The sequence below is a fragment of the Oncorhynchus keta genome, chromosome 29, assembly GCF_023373465.1.
Source record: "Oncorhynchus keta strain PuntledgeMale-10-30-2019 chromosome 29, Oket_V2, whole genome shotgun sequence".
Taxonomy (NCBI): domain Eukaryota; kingdom Metazoa; phylum Chordata; class Actinopteri; order Salmoniformes; family Salmonidae; genus Oncorhynchus; species Oncorhynchus keta.
The window spans coordinates 40,414,927-40,432,825 of record NC_068449.1 but is presented as its reverse complement, the minus strand read 5'-3'; the positions used below and the strand labels follow the sequence as shown (position 1 = coordinate 40,432,825).

At 45.3% G+C, this 17,899-nt stretch overlaps 1 protein-coding gene across 1 annotated transcript; it reads right to left on the bottom strand.

The window, feature by feature from the left end:
* Positions 1-11,414: 11,414 nt before the first annotated feature.
* Positions 11,415-15,207, bottom strand: LOC127913424 (glycoprotein hormones alpha chain 2-like). The gene is made up of 3 exons (XM_052485364.1): positions 15,117-15,207; positions 11,686-11,861; positions 11,415-11,483 (listed from the first exon to the last, which is right to left on the bottom strand). Exons 1-3 carry the CDS (start codon positions 15,205-15,207, stop codon positions 11,415-11,417), a joined length of 336 nt encoding a protein of 111 aa, XP_052341324.1.
* Between the last annotated feature and the right edge of the window lie 2,692 nt (positions 15,208-17,899).

Genomic DNA, 17,899 nt, shown 5'->3' with positions numbered 1-17,899 from the left:
TGGCTGAGCTGTTATTGCCCCTAGACGTTTCCACTTCACAATAACAGCACTTATATTTGACCTGGGCAGCTCTAGCAGAGAAGAAACTTGACCAACTCACTTGACCAACTGAAAGGTGGCCTCCTATGACAGTACCAGGTTGAAAGTTATTGAGCTTTTCAGTAAGGCAATTCTACTGTCAATGTTTGTCTACGGACTTTTCATGGCTGTGTGCTCACTTTTATAACCTGTCTGCAACTGGTGTGGCTGAAATAGCCAAATCCACTGATTTGAAAGGGGAGCCAGATACTTTGCTATATATAGTGTACCTTTCCATTCACTCCATTCCAGCTATTATTATGAGTCATCCTCCCCTCAGCAGCCTCCTGTGGTGTGAACACACATAAGCATTGTGTTATGTAGTAGGTGGGTAAGAGGGGAAGGCCACAGTCAGGACCAAGTTAATGTAGGGGATTACCGGGACTGAAGTCCCTCTGCCCAGGAGGCAGCAACAAATATATATACACAGTATATATTATATATGTACTGCAACTGCCAACCACAGAAGAACTCAGGAGCCCAATCTCAATGAGTGTTGACAGCCTGTTGCTGCCTGCTGCTGCTCTGCGAATCATCAGATGGGGGAAGGAGAGGAGTTAGGGGGCCCACGTGGGTAACTGGGGGTCCTGCCTTGATTGGGTAACTTATTAATAAAAAGTAAGAAAATAACTGCAAAATAAGTACATGTGACTGGTCAATTGTGTGAGTCATGTGTCATTCATAATCCAATCAGAAAGCATAAAATAAAACAACAGCACGAGCAACAACTTAAACAAACAATACTGACTGGTTATTTTTTATTTTTCTGCTCAACACAAAGGCACGACAACCAAAATGCCTGCAATCAAGCATATGAAAGATCAACCCATTGGCGGAGTGGGTGCCTTGAGCTGCACATACTTTGAATTTGGTTGGGGTAAATACTGTAAACTGCTGCCTAGAGACAGATTCACGCTTGTGCAGTCAATATTTAACTTGCTCCAAATCCACTTGGCAATGGCAGATTGTTTACATCAGGTTTACAACCAAATAAAAATAGTTGAATTGAAATCCACAAAACTCTTTCTGGTAAGATGTGGTCTGCCCATGCACAAGCCACAAAAGCATTATGACTCAATTATGCCAATGTTAGTCAGTCTCTTCTAAACTCAGCAAAAAAATAAACGTTCTCTCACTGTGAACTGCGTTTATTTTCAGCAAACTTAACTTGTAAATATTTTTATGAGCATAACCAGATTCAACAACTGAGACATAAACTGAACAAGTTCCACAGACATGTGACTATCAGAAATTGAATAATGTGTCCTTGAACAAAGGGTGAGGAGGGGGGGGGGGTCCAAAAGTAACAGTCACTAGCTGGTGTGGCCACCAGCTGCATTAAGAACTGCAGTGGATCTCCTCCGCATGGACTGCACCAGATTTGCCCGTTCTTGCTGTGAAATGTTACCCCACTCTTCCACCAAGGCAGCTGCAAGTTCCCGGACATTTCTGTGGGGAATGGCCCTAGCCCTCACCCTCCAATCCAACAGGTCACAGACGTGCTCAAAGCTCAGTCTGATGATGCTGTAATACACTGCCCCAGACCATGACGGACCCTCCAAATCGATCCCGCTCCAGAGTACAGGCCTCGGTGTAACGCTAATTTCTTTGACGATAAACTCGAATCTGACCATCGCCCCTAGTGAGAAAACAACGTGACTCGTCAGTGAAGAGCACTTTTTGCCAGTCCTGTCTGGTCCAGCGACAGTGGGTTTGTGCCTATAGGCAATGTTGTTCCGGTGATGCCTGATGAGGACCTGCCTTACAACAGGCCTACAAGCCCTCAGTCCAGCCTTTCTCAGCCTCTTGCGGACAGTCTGAGCACTGATGGAGGGATTGTGCATTCCTGGTGTAACTCGGCCAGTTTTTGTTGCCATCCTGTACCTGTCCCGCATGTGTGATGTTCGGATGTACCGATCCTGTGCAGGTGTTGGTACATGTGGTCTGCCACTGCGAGGACGATCAGCTGTCCGTCCGGTCTCCTTGTAGTGCTGTCTTAGGCGTCTCACAGTACGGACATTGCAATTTATTGCCCTGGCCACATCTGCAGTCCTCATGCCTCCTTGCAGCATACCTAAGACACGTACACAGATGAGCAGGGACCCTGGTTTCTTTTGGTGTTTTTCAGAGTCAGTAGAAAGGCCTAAGTTTTCATAACTGTGACCTTAATTGCCTACCGTCTGTAAGTTGTTAATGTCTTCGACCGTTCCACAGGTGCATGTTCATTCATTGTTTAGGGTTCATTGAACGAGCATGGGAAACACTGTTTAAACCATTTACAATGAAGATCTGTGAAGTTATTTGGATTTTTACTAATTATCTTTGAAAGACAGGGTCCTGAAAAAAGGGATGTTTCTTTTTTTGCTGAGTTTAGAAGTGTCTGAGGTAGAAAATCGCACTCTGGTCTTGCATAACAAGGCTCTAATGCACTATAGCCAAATGGATAAACTTGAGATGACTTTTCAGCGTAACTTGTGGAACACGATACTCCAACATTTTAAGAATACAAGCATTTCACTTCAGGCAGTCCAACTGGACCTCTCGAACGCTGTTCATTTGGTGGTCTCAAGATATTTTGTTGCCGGGCTCCGGGATGGATCCGTTTGATAGCTTTGAGGCAAAAGGAATACTCCCAGCCTGTGTAGTGATTCGGTCTCAAAAGTAGGCCAAGCAAGTACCGGCAAACCCCTCAAAGGATTGAGAGGACCCAGCAACCCAGTTAGCAGACACCTGGTTTTCTATCCAGTTACAGTTATGTACAATAAAAAATATTACATGACATTACATTTCAAAACACTTTTTACAACACATTAAGTGTGTGCCACTACTCTACCACCACATATCTGCAATACAAAATCCATGTGTACGTGTGTGTAGCATCAAATATCAAATCAAATAAAAGTTTATTTGTCACGTGCGCTGAATACAACAGGTTACAGTGAAATGCTTACTTACAGGCTCTAACCAATAGTGCAAAAAGGTATTAGGTGAACAATAGGTAGGTAAAGAAATAGAACAACAGTAAAAAGACAGGCTATATACAGTAGTGAGGCTATAAAAGTAGCGAGGCTACATACTGACACCGGTTAGTCAGGCTGATTGAGGTAGTATGTACATGTAGATATGGTTAAAGTGACTATGCATATATGATGAACAGAGAGTAGCAGTAGCATAAAAGAGGGGTTGGCGGGTGGTGGGTGGGACACAATGCAGATAGCCCGGTTAGCCACTGTGCGGGAGCACTGGTTGGTCGGCCCAATTGAGGTAGTACATGAATGTATGTAAATTAATGTATGGTTAAAGTGACTATGCAAATATGATAAACAGAGAGTAGCAGCAGCGTAAAAGGAGGGGTTGGGGTGGGGAGGGAACACTTAATGCAAATAGTCCGGGTAGCCATTTGATTACCTGTTGAGGAGTCTTATGGCTTGGGGGTAAAAACTGTTGAGAAGCCTTTTTGTCTTTGACTTGGCACTCCGGTACCACTTGCCATGCGGTAGTAGAGAGAACAGTCTATGACTGGGGTGGCTGGGGTCTTTGTGTATGTGTATGTGTACAGTGGGGAGAACATGTCACGTTATGACCTTTAGTGCTTTTGTTATGTCTTTGTTTTAGTATGGTCAGGGCGTGAGTTGGGTGGGTTGTCTATGTTCCTTTTTCTATGATTTGAGATTTCTGTGTTTGGCCTAGTGTGGTTTTCAATCAGAGGCAGCTGTCATTCGTTGTCCCTGATTGAGAACCATACTTAGGTAGCCTGGTTTCACTTTTGAGTTGTGGGTGATTGTTTCCTGTGTCTGTGTTTGTACCATACGGGAGGGACTGTTTCGATTTTCGTTTGTTCATTCACGTTGTTATTTTGTATTTTTGTAGTGCTCAGTTTTATATATTAAAATGGACACTTACCACGCTGCACATTGGTCCGACTTCTCTTACTCCTCGTCAGAAGAAGAGGACAATCGTTACAGAACAAGTATTTGATACACTGCCGATTTTGCAGGTTTTTCTACTTACAAAGCATGTAGAGGTCTCTAAAACAAAAATCCAGAAAATCACATTGTATGATTTTTAAGTAATTAATTTGCATTTTCTTGCATGACATAGGTATTTGATCACCTTCCAACCAGTAAGAATTCCGGCTCTCACAGACCTGTTAGTATTTCTTTAAGCCCCCCTGTTCTCCACTCATTACCTGTATTAACTGCACCTGTTTGAACTCGTTACCTGTATAAAAGACACCTGTCCATACACTCAATCAAACAGACTCTAACCTCTCCACAATGGCCAAGACCAGAGAGCTGTGTAGGGACATCAGGGATAAAAATTTAGACCTGCACAAGGCTGGGATGAGCTACAGGACAATAGACAAGCAGCTTGGTGAGAAGGTAACAACTGTTGGCGCAATTATTAGAAAATGGAAGAAGTTCAAGATGACGGTCAATCATCATCGGTCTGGGGCTCCATCTATGATCTCACCTCATGGGGCATCAATGATCATGAGGAAGGTGAGGGATCAGCCCAGAACTACACGGCAGGACCTAGTCAATGACCGGAAGAGAGCTGGGAGCAACGTCTAAAAAAAAAACATGAGTAACACACTACGCCGTCATGGATTAAAATCCTACAGAGCGCGCAAGGTCCCCCTGCTCAAGCTAGCGCATGTCCAGGCCCGTCTGAAGTTTGCCAATGACCATCTGGATGATCCAGAGGAGGAATGGGAGAAGGTCATGTGGTCTGATGAGACAAAAATAAAAGAAAATGTCCTGCCCAGATTTATATATCTGTTTCAATCTCTCCCTATCCCTTAAAATGTCCTGCCCAGATTTATATATCTGTTTCAATCTCTCCCTATCCCTGTTCCCGTAGCATTTTTTTCCTCTCTCGACAAGCTGACCAGACGGTTTATCTGTCACGGCAAAACCCATAGGGTTGGCCTGGATAACCTGAACCTTGATTACGGTCAAGGGGGCTTAAACCTCCCCAATTTTATAATGTGCTACTGGGCTGCACAGTCTAGGTTTCTGGCTCAGAGGTTTGACAATGGTCCCTCTCCCTCATGGTTGAACATTGAAAAGCTTGAGGTAAATGATAACACTGGGGCAGAATTGTTTTATAAATGGGACAGAAAATCTATAAAAACCATCACAGACAACTCTTTAATCATACATTCTGTCCTGGCATGGTGCAAACTACATGAGCTGTTCGGAGGAGGGGGATTCCTTTCCCCTAAAACCCCTTTATGGAACAATATATTGATTCCTATGTTTCTCCAGAATAGTAACTTTAGACCATGGTCTGATAAGGGGATCACTCTTCTGGAACATTGTCATGAGGAGGGAGTTCTTATGTCTTTTGATCAGCTGAAACAGAAATACCACTTGCCTAACAGGGACTTCTTTAGCTACCTACAAATATGAAACTTTATTAGGGTGACTCTCAAGGGACAATGGAACCTACTTAAGATGTCACCTACTGAACAACTCTGCCACGCAGACCAACGACTGTCCAAGACCATTTCCCGTGTATACGATGCTCTTATGTCAGGACTAACACTGCCTGGGCTAGATAAACCCCGACTTAGATGGGAAAAAGATCTGGGTCTTGATCTTGATGAGGATCTATGGAGTGACCTATGCAGGGATGGTATTACATCCACATTGAACTCCAGATAAAGACTGATCCAGTTTAATTTCCTCCATCAGCTCTATATCACCCCATCTAGACTGCACAATTTCAACCCTGATATCTCCTCCCTATGTTTTAGATGTGGCTCAGATGAAGGAACATTCCTCCATTCCACTTGGCAGTGTTCAAAACTACACGGTTTCTGGCAGGGGTTATGCGATACCATATCCTCAATTCACGGGGTTGCATTCCCTTTAGACCCGGAGGTCTGTCTACTGGGCAACTTTACTAACAACAATCTTAGGCAAAGCCATACTATAAAGCTAACAGAAATATTGCTAGCGATTGCCAAGAAATGTATTGCCTTGAAATGGAAATTGGATTCCTCCCTGCCAGTTGCAATGTGGCTTTCGGAAGTTAATAGTTGTATCCCTTTGGAGAAAATCACTTACTGCTTGAGGAATAAGTTAAAGACATTTTACAGAATTTGGCAACCTTTTATTGACTATATGGAGAATCTCCCCCCACATCTCATTGATTGAATCTCTATATAATCCTCACCTAATATTTCACACGTAATGTATAATATGTACCAATGTCTCATTATGATTATTTTTTTCTTATTGTATGTTTGTATATATAATTATAATTATAATTATTTTTTGTTACGCTCATCTGTTACTGTTACTTTGTCCTATCATTGTCTAATATCTTTTCAATTTTGTTTTGAATGTTCTTAACTGGAAAATGCAAATATATATATATCTTTTTAAAGACAGCTCGGTGCATTCAGCATGTCAACACTTCTTAGAAAAACACTAAACGATTTGTATCCAATTCCCCGGCTGGAGGATTACATTGATCAGTTTGGGAAAGCTCAGTATGTCTCAAAGTCTTATTTGCTGAAGGGATACTGGCAGGTATCCCAGTCAGAACATGCAAAGGAAGTATCTGCCTTTGTGACACCAAGAGGGTTTGTATCGGTGTCTGGTTCTTCCGTTTGGGATGAAAAATGCCCTAGCCACATTCCAACGTTTGATGAATACTGTGACGGCAGAGTTGAGCAATGTGGTCACTTACATTGACAAAGTGCTATAGTGTACAGCGACTCATGAGCAGAGCATGTGGACCATACATGTGGATTGTTCCAGTGTTTGGAGGGGTCCGGGTTGGTGGTAAACTTATCCAAGTGTGAAATTGCACAGGCCCAAGGTGACCTTTTTGGGTCATGTGGTGGGGTTGCAGAAGGTGAAGCCAAGGGCAGCCAAGATCCAGATTGACTTGCCGGTGCCACGGATACGGAAGCAATTGTTGAGAGTTCTGAGAATGAGTGGGTTCTATAAGATATGTTTTCTATACTCTGCAGCGGTGACTGAACACCTGACAAATTGAAAAAAGGGGCCAGGCTTTGCTGGACAGAGCAGTGTCAGCAGGCACTGGAACAGGTCATGGCCATCTTATCATGGGAGCCGGTGTATGGGGTGCCAGATTTCACAGTACCATTCAAGCTGTTTGCTGTTGCATGTGATGTGGGGGGTAGGGGATGTGTTGCTGAAGAAAGACTCGTCTGGATTCGAAAAGGTTATTAGCAGTGGTTACCAATCAGTCGAGTGCGATCGACTGGTCGCCTTTCCTCGTCGATCGCCAAACATTTCTGTAAAAAGCCCAACAATAAAGCCGGGTGTTCCTATTTTTGTATTTGTTTCTGGCTGTAGGAGCATTTGATTCAGCAGAGAAGATACTCCACATGTTGTGGTTCGTCGCCGCCTCAGACTCGCTCCCCACATTGTCTGGTCGGCTATGAGGTGAGCTTCGAGTCAAGGCAGACAACCCCACACACACACAATAACACACCACTCCAACGAGGGACGACAAGCAGAGGGTGCTGTGAGTGGAATTAATTACTCTCACCCCATGACCAGTAGCAGCTACCCTCCTGTACATGATGAGAGAGAAACCTGTTCTTCTTCCAAAATAGTCATAACGTGCCTGAAGCTGATAGGAAAGGAAACTGAGGAGTTGACACGGGAGATACGGGAGCTATCGGAAGAGCTTAATTCAACCGCTTCAATGGATCCCCAACAGTCACTACCCAGGCTGACCCGCAACAGTGAGGATGGAGCCTCACCTTCATCGGTTGCCAACTCACTGGCCCACCATAGCAGGCGCACCTCCACTAGAGATTGTCATCATCAAAGTCAGCTTGAGCGGGCACAGCTGGTGACAACCAGAGATGATAAACTGCAGTCACAAAGGTAGATAGAGCAGCTCATTGAAAACCTTGGGATCAGAGGGCTCTCCTTCTCAGGCCAGTCATCGTCATCATCTACTCAGTCAACCCCTCGCCGTCGAGAGCCATCGCACCAGCGAGACCGGTCTTCATCTCATTGCAGGACTCGTAGCCCTACAGCACCGCTGACAAGGTCAAATCTGTTGTTCCGCCCCTGAACAAGGCAGTTAACCCACTGTTCCCTGGTAGGCCCTCATTATAAATAAGAATTTCCTCGCTGCACCAGAGTCCATTAGAGCTGGAGACGGTGCCCCTCCTGGTCGCAATAGGGACACAGCTCCATCTGTCTCCAGCGACGTTCCTCTGCCGCAGGGAGGTGTGTGACCCTTATCTCCATGGGTTCAACTCTGCCCCAGGATGGACAACGGAGGAGGGTGAGGAGAGCGCCGGCGCTCCCAAAGAAGGTTTTCCAAACAGATGGCCATTGCAATGAGCGCGTTCAGGGAAAGGTTGTCGTCTCTGCACGCCAACTCCTCGCACAGTCCTCTTTCGGAATAGGGTGTGTAGCGCCAGTTCATTCCATCCGCTGGAGGCTGCCATGGTCCGGAAAGTGAGGGCATACTCCGCAGCGGTCTGGGCACCCTGCCCGAGTTGGAGTAGTCGCTCACCTCCCTCTCTGCACTCAGAGGATGGTCGAACAGTGCCCTGAAGAGAGCCATGAACCCCTCGTAGGAACCTAGCTCTTCCTCTCCTCTCTCCCAGAGAGCCATAGCCCACTCCAACGTCCGCCCAGTCAGCAGGGAATTGATCGTGCAACCATGGACCTCTCACTGGTGGGGGCTCCTGTCTGATGAGCGAAATAGAGGGATCACTGGAGTAGGAAGCCACAGCATTTGGAAAGAGTCCCGTCATACTTGTCCGGTAGGGACAGTTGGGAATCACTGACCTGGACGGACTGGTAGGCTGGGGTACTGGCTCACTAGGATAACTCGTGGTAGAAGGCCCTCCGCTAGTTGTAGGTGAATCTTCTCGGGTGATATCGAGACGATATGGAGGTGGAGGACCTCATCCATAGCCGCACCCAGTTACGCCAGCTGATCGTGATGTTGGCGGATTAGGTGTCCTTGTTCAGGGACCATCTGAGAGATGTCCTTGTCTTCTGCTGCTTCTACTCTTTTGAAGAGGCAGTGTTCTTTACCACATACGCAGGGAGTCAGGAAACAGGTGCAGAAGCTGAGTTTAATAATAATAATCATGAAGATAATACAAAACAGGAGAAGCGTACTGAACGTAACCAAAACCAACACTGCCTGATGACTGAGGCTTACTGTGGGCAATATGAAGGGGGAGTACGTGGGTTACATGTCACACCGGAGCTGTCCACCTGAATCTCCGGGAAGCAAACACGCTGTCCCCCAGGTACACCCACATCCAACACCGACCTCCCATTAATACTTTCACGTCAACGCACACACTTAGTCAGGTTACCGGACAACTAGGCAAGCCTACACTGGAGTATGCTTCAGGGGTCCTTCAAATTTAAACTGTGGGGTATCCTCTATAAGTTCTTAGGAAAAAAATGGTTATTCAAAGAACCCCTCTTAATGGCTCCTCGAAGAACCTTTTGAAGAACCTTTTTGGGTACATTTTTTAACTCCCCCCTCCCTTATTATTAATAATATTCATAACAATAACAACAATGTCACAATATTTCAGTTGTCAGTGTTTATTATGATATTAGTGGCAAAGTGTCACGCCTTGGTCTTAGTATTTTGTGTTTTCTTGTCTCTGTGTAGTTTCACCAGATAGGCTGTAATTAGGTTTCACGTTCCGTTTTGTATTTGTATCAGTTATTTCATGTACCGCGATTCATTCATTAAAGACATGAGTAACCACCACGCTGCATTTCGTTCCGACTCTCTTTCGACAAACGAAGAACGCCGTTACACAAAGGGAAATGTAAAAATCCAAATATGAGGTAAACTCCCAGCCGAGGCCCAAGTCCAATGGATATATCCTTTTGCTTGTTCATGTCAATGTGTTGATGTTCTCCGTATCCATAGCCAGAATGATTTTGCAGTGATGGTGATCAAACAGGTTTCCTGTTATATTCATCAGAGGTGTAGGGAGGGGGAAGTGTGTGAATGAAAAAACTGCAATTACACAGATGTACAAATGTGAATGAATGTAAGGGTGCATGCTGGTGGTAGGTTGTGTGCTGGTGACAGGGAAGTCAGGCGCAGGAGATCAAACTTATAAAACGGAGCAGTTTAATAAGTGCTCAAAAACTCAGAAAACCAAAATAAACCAAATATAACAAGTGGGTACAAAACCCGTCGAATTATAACATATAATAGCTCATTTAGCGAGGATGAAATGTTGATGTCGCCACTTTGCACCACTAGATGTCCATCTGTATCAAGTTTTTCAGTCACCAAAAAAGTAAGTGGTCAGCTAAGAAAGTTTCCTTTTACATCCCATTTCATATAATTAAGCAATTAGTTTTGTGCGATTAATTCTTACAATAAGATAACTGTTTCCAAAAGGATTTGGTGACATGTTAATGTAAAATGTTTAATTATGTTGTTTACCGAAGAGACCAACAACAACATAAAATGTGTGAGCTGTATTATAACACTCATATTATAAGCATTGAAGAATGTACTATCGACATTCAGAAAGAAAACAATAAGAAAACAATAAACTTAAAGTAAATTCGTCCAACATTTTCTGTGTGACCAAAATGTACCTTTCAGTCGTTCATACATTCCTATTTTTTGTTAAGACAAGGATACCAAAAGCATAAAAAATTCTGAACCATTTTGTTTTCTGTGTGCCAACAGCCCGATTTGCCACTCACAACCAGTGCAGGCCAGTGGTGGGAGAAATGAGGAGGACAGGCTCATGGCTGGAATGATGATCTGTGAATGTCCAATGTGTATTTACTGTATTTCTTTGAAGAAGTCTGTAAGGCGGAGGAGGAAGAAGAAGAAAGACTGTGTGTGTGCGTGCCTGTGTGTGTGTGTGTGTGTGTGTGTGTGTGTGTGTGTGTGTGTGTGTGTGTGTGTGTGTGTGTGTGTGTGTGTGTGTGTGTGTGTGTGTGTGTGTGTGTGTGTGTGTGTGTGTGTGTGTGTGTGTGTGTGTGTGTATTCAGCATTCGGCACCAATACATTAAGCGAGTTGCCTGGGAGGAAGTGAAGCAATTATGTTAATTGGCATTTTAATCCGTATTCAATTCATACAATAAATTCTACATTTAATTAACAGAGTACAGGAATACAGCTTTATATCATTGCAACCATAAGAGCACTATAAATATTATCCGCAGAATTGTACCTTTTGTGGATCACAATGATTTCCTAATATGGGATTTCTCTTAAAACACAAGGAACTTCAGTAATAAGTAGCGCAAAATATATAAACTGTTGCCAAACTTTTACTTCTACGACAAGGAGATTTCCAGCCCTTACAGACAGTTTATGATTTATGGTAACAACAGGTGCTGCAGTGACACTGTGTGATTCGTCACCGGTAAGCCATCCTTGGTGGTGACCTGAGAGAGGAGAACGAGAGAAAGAATCAAGTGAAAGATGGATGGTTTAAAATAAAAACATTCAGGATAATTCGAGTTGTTGTTAAATTCTACGTTTAGATATCATGTGCATTATACTAGGAATGTCGTTGTGTCAGATGATCAAACTGTGTAGCAGAGAATATCAATCCCAACTACCTTAATAGCTAAATATTTGTCTTACCCTTTCCCCTTCTTTTGCAATGCAGCATGTGGCTTCAGAGGTGATGTTCTTGGGGACCAGCATGGTTTGCTTTGACCGTAGTGGGGTTGGAGAAGCTCTGGAGAAGCAGCAACCTGTACACTGCATGATGTTGGGGAATATTGTGTTCGGTTTCAGTGTGCATTCCTCACAACCCACTGTGAAGATAATGAAGACATAAATTAATTGAGAATCTATTGAATAGTATGATCTCTCCTCTCTGCACAGACCATACAAACGCTCCACACCGCGTGGCCGCGGCCACCCTAATCTGGTGGTCCCAGCGCGCACGACCCACGTGGAGTTCCAGGTCTCCGGTAGCCTCTGGAACTGCCGATCTGCGGCCAACAAGGCAGAGTTCATCTCAGCCTATGCCTCCCTCCAGTCCCTCGACTTCTTGGCACTGACAGAAACATGGATCACCACAGATAACACTGCTACTCCTACTGCTCCAAGAGCTTCTGGTCAGCGGGTGGTGGCACCGGGATCCTCATCTCTCCCAAGTGGTCATTCTCTCTTTCTCCCCTTACCCATCTGTCTATCGCCTCCTTTGAATTTCATGCTGTCACAGTTACCAGCCCTTTCAAGCTTAACATCCTTATCATTTATCGCCCTCCAGGTCCCCTCGGAGAGTTCATCAATGAGCTTGATGTCTTGTTAAGCTCCTTTCCTGAGGACGGCTCACCTCTCACACTTCTGGGCGACTTTAACCTCCCCACGTCTACCTTTGACTCATTCCTCTCTGCCTCCTTCTTTCCACTCCTCTCCTCTTTGACCTCACCCTCTCACCTCCCCCTACTCACAAGGCAGGCAATAAGCTCGACCTCATCTTTACTAGATGCTGTTCTTCCACTAACCTCATTGCAACTCCCTCCAAGTCTCCGACCACTACCTTGTATCCTTTTCCCTCTCGCTCTCATCCAACACTTCCCACACTGCCCCTACTCGGATGGTATCGCGCCGTCCCAACCTTCGCTCTCTCTCCCCGCTACTCTCTCCTCTTCCATCCTATCATCTCTTCCCTCTGCTCAAACCTTCTCCAACCTATCTCCTGATTCTGCCTCCTCAACCCTCCTCTCCTCCCTTTCTGCATCCTTTGACTCTCTATGTCCCCTATCTTCCAGGCCGGCTCGGTCCTCCCCTCCCGCTCCGTGGCTCGACGACTCATTGCGAGCTCACAGAACAGGGCTCCGGGCAGCCGAGCGGAAATGGAGGAAAACTCGCCTCCCTGCGGACCTGGCATCCTTTCACTCCCTCCTCTCTACATTTTCCTCCTCTGTCTCTGCTGCTAAAGCCACTTTCTACCACTCTAAATTCCAAGCATCTGCCTCTAACCCTAGGAAGCTCTTTGCCACCTTCTCCTCCCTCCTGAATCCTCCCCCTCCCTCTCTGCAGATGACTTCGTCAACCATTTTGAAAAGAAGGTCGACGACATCCGATCCTCGTTTGCTAAGTCAAACGACACCGCTGGTTCTGCTCACACTGCCCTACCCTGTGCGCTGACCTCTTTCTCCCCTCTCTCTCCAGATGAAATCTCGCGTCTTGTGACGGCCGGCCGCCCAACAACCTGCCCGCTCGACCCTATCCCCTCCTCTCTTCTCCAGACCATTTCCGGAGACCTTCTCCCTTACCTCACCTCGCTCATCAACTCATCCCTGACCGCTGGCTACGTCCCTTCCGTCTTCAAGAGAGCGAGAGTTGCACCCCTTCTGAAAAAACCTACACTCGATCCCTCCGATGTCAACAACTACAGACCAGTATCCCTTCTTTCTTTTCTCTCCAAAACTCTTGAACGTGCCGTCCTTGGCTAGCTCTCCCGCTATCTCTCTCAGAATGACCTTCTTGATCCAAATCAGTCAGGTTTCAAGACTAGTCATTCAACTGAGACTGCTCTTCTCTGTATCACGGAGGCGCTCCGCACTGCTAAAGCTAACTCTCTCTCCTCTGCTCTCATCCTTCTAGACCTATCGGCTGCCTTCGATACTGTGAACCATCAGATCCTCCTCTCCACCCTCTCCGAGTTGGGCATCTCCGGCGCGGCCCACGCTTGGATTGCGTCCTACCTGACAGGTCGCTCCTACCAGGTGGCGTGGCGAGAATCTGTCTCCTCACCACGCGCTCTCACCACTGGTGTCCCCCAGGGCTCTGTTCTAGGCCCTCTCCTATTCTCGCTATACACCAAGTCACTTGGCTCTGTCATAACCTCACATGGTCTCTCCTATCATTGCTATGCAGACGACACACAATTAATCTTCTCCTTTCCCCCTTCTGATGACCAGGTGGCGAATCGCATCTCTGCATGTCTGGCAGACATATCAGTGTGGATGACGGATCACCACCTCAAGCTGAACCTCGGCAAGACGGAGCTGCTCTTCCTCCCGGGGAAGGACTGCCCGTTCCATGATCTCGCCATCACGGTTGACAACTCCATTGTGTCCTCCTCCCAGAGCGCTAAGAACCTTGGCGTGATCCTGGACAACACCCTGTCGTTCTCAACTAACATCAAGGCGGTGGCCCGTTCCTGTAGGTTCATGCTCTACAACATCCGCAGAGTACGACCCTGCCTCACACAGGAAGCGGCGCAGGTCCTAATCCAGGCACTTGTCATCTCCCGTCTGGATTACTGCAACTCGCTGTTGGCTGGGCTCCCTGCCTGTGCCATTAAACCCCTACAACCCATCCAGAACGCTGCAGCCCGTCTGGTGTTCAACCTTCCCAAGTTCTCTCACGTCACCCCGCTCCTCCGCTCTCTCCACTGGCTTCCAGTTGAAGCTCGCATCCGCTACAAGACCATGGTGCTTGCCTACGGAGCTGTGAGGGGAACGGCACCTCAGTACCTCCAGGCTCTGATCAGGCCCTACACCCAAACAAGGGCACTGCGTTCATCCACCTCTGGCCTGCTCGCCTCCCTACCACTGAGGAAGTACAGTTCCCGCTCAGCCCAGTCAAAACTGTTCGCTGCTCTGGCTCCCCAATGGTGGAACACACTCCCTCACGACGCCAGGACAGCGGAGTCAATCACCACCTTCCGGAGACACCTGAAACCCCACCTCTTTAAGGAATACCTAGGATAGGATAAAGTAATCCTTCTCAACCCCCCTAAAAGATTTAGATGCACTATTGTAAAGTGGCTGTTCCACTGGATGTCATAAGGTGAATGCACCAATTTGTAAGTCGCTCTGGATAAGAGCGTCTGCTAAATGACTTAAATGTAAATGTAATTTTAAGCTGCACCATGCATCACCAATGTGTGGCTCTCTTCCTTGTGGCTCTCTTCCACAGTTTGGGAATAAGGAGGTAATATAGCAATTTATATTCTCTCGCTATAATGACAACAGAACAACTCACTGGTCATTGTGTTTCCAGAACACATAAACCATCAACAAAAATAGTTATTGTAACGTAAAACTTACTGTTTGTCTTGTCGCTGCTTGGGTAAGAGTCTGCGATGAATAGAAGTATGGACAGGATGAGGGATACTCCAGTTGATTTCAACAAGCACATTTTAGTGACAGGTGGCAATATCCTGACAGGAAATATTAACAAAATCATTCAAAACCAGCCTTATTCATCTCAAAAGTTGAAAACTAATGAACACAAAAATCAGCAGTGAAACACTACATTGGATACACAACATAGTGAATGGAAAAAGCATTACCTGTGTATGTTTCTCTTGGTGGAAGCTTGTTCAGTGTTCAGTGTAGACCCTACTTCTTCAGTGTAGACACCCCTTCAAATTAGTGGAATCGGCTATTTCAGCTACACCCGTTGCTGACAGATGTATAAAATCGAGCACACCTCCATGCAATCTCCATAGACAAACATTGGCAGTAGAATGACCTTACTGAAGAACTCAGTGACTTTCAACATGGCACCATCATAGGATGCCACCTTTCCAAAAAGTCAGTTTGTCAAATTTCTACCCTGCTAGAGCTGCTCCGGTCAACTGTAAGTGCTGTTATTGTGAAGTGGAATTGTCTAGGAGCTCACAGAACAGGACCAACGAGCGCTGAAGCGAGTAGCGCGTAAAAATCATCTGTCCTCAGTTGCAACACTCACTACCATGTTTCAAACTGCCCCTGGAAGCAACGTTAATACAAAAACTGTTCGTTGGGAGCTTCATGAAATGGGTTTCCATGGCCGAGCTGCCTCACACAATGTCAAGCGTCGGCTGGAGCAGTGTAAAGTTTACCGCTATTGGACTCTGGAGCAGTGGAAACACGTTCTCTGGAGTGATGAATCACGCTTCACCGTCTGGTTTGGTGAATTCCAGGAGAACGCTACCTGCCCCAATGCATAGTGCCAAGTGTAAAGTTTGGTGGAGAAGGAATAATGGTCTGGGGCTGTTTTACATGGTTCGGGCTTGGCCCCTTATTTCCTGTGAAGGGAAATCTTAAAGCTACAGCATACAATGACATTCTAGAAAATTCTGTGCTTCCAACTTTGTGGGAATAGTTTCCTGTTTCAGCATGACAGTGCCTCTGTGCAGAAAGTGAGGTCCATACAGAAATGGTTTGTTGAGATCTGTGTGGAAGATCTTGACTGGCCTAGACAGAGCCCTGACCTCAGCCCCATTGATCACCTTTGGGATGAATTGGAACACCGACTGCGAACCAGGTCTAATTGACCAACATCAGTGACCGACCTCACTAATGCTCTTATGGCTGAATGGAAGAAAGTTAGCGCAGCAATGTTCCAACATCTAGTGGAAAGCTTTTGCAGAGGAGTGGAGGCTGTTTTATCATCAAAGGAGGACCAACTCCATACTAATGCTCATGATTTTGGAATGAGATGTCTGATGAGCAGGTGTCCAGGTACTGTATTTACCTCAGAGATGCGTTTCAATGATATGTTTATATTCCTGTAATAACATTAATGAGTCAGTGTATCTTCAATTAAATTAGATGTATGCTAATGAATGTGTACTCTAAATGAAATGTGCACCATGTGGAAATCGCTCCGCCATTTTCTGTTTGCTATGATTCTGACAGTTGGCCTAATTTCAGTTTATGTGACAAAACAAGCAAGTACAGTGTAGAGAATTATAACATTTACCCGGTACAGTTGAAATTGGGATTCATCTGTGAAAAGCACACTTCTCCAGCATGCCAGGGGTAATTTAACGTGAGCATTTGTCCACTGAAGTTGGTTACGATGCCGAACTGCAGTCAGGTCAAGGCCATGGTGAGGACGGCGAGTTTGCAGATGAGCTTCCCTGAGATGGTTTCTGACAGTTTGTGCAGAAAATCTTTGATTGTGCAAACTCACAGCTTCATCAGCTGTCCGGGTAGCTGGTCTCAGACGAATATGGGTTTGGTGAATGCCAGGAGAACGCTATCTTCCCCAATGCATAGTGCCAAGTGTAAAGTTTGGTGGATGAGGAATAATGGTCTGGGGCTCCATCAGGTGGATGGATTATCTTGGCAAAGGAGAAACGCTCACTAACAGGGATGTAAACAAATGTGAGCACCAAATATTTGAGAAATACGTTTTTTGGGCGTATGGGATCTTTTATTTTAGCTCATAAACATGGGACCAACACTTTATACATGATAAGGGACACACTCTACACACACACACACATGGATGTTGTATTGTAAATATGTAAATATGGCCTGAGGGAACACACTAAGTGTATTGGGTAAAGTGTTATGAAATGTAATGTCATGTAAGATTTGAAACTGTATATAACTTAATGTTGCTGGACCCCAGAAAGAGTAGCTGCCGCCTTGGCAGCAGCTAATGGGGATCCTTAATAAATATAAATACGAAATACAAATACATGTTGCGTTTATATTTTTGTTCAGTGTAAGAACAGCTACAACATAATATATTTTCATCCTTCCGTTCACCTGTGTTTTAAAATTTCTCGACCTTGGTTGCATTGGAGACTAGGCCCTGGCAGATGTAACTCAATATGCATGGAGGATGGCACATGAAATCGCAGAGATTTAAAGGCTTATGGTGCAACCGTGTCATGAGCCATAACTTCTTCAATCCTGCACTCTTACTGTCATTGTATTTCTCCACTCAAAATGGCAATTGTATAGCCTACTGTAAAACATTAAGACTAATTGCTAAGGTGTTTTATTATTGATGTTTTCATGAACAAGACGAAAGGTGAAAACCAGCTAAATGCATAGCACAGTACATTTTTTGTTATTGTAACATTCAATGATGTAGTGGTAAATAATTA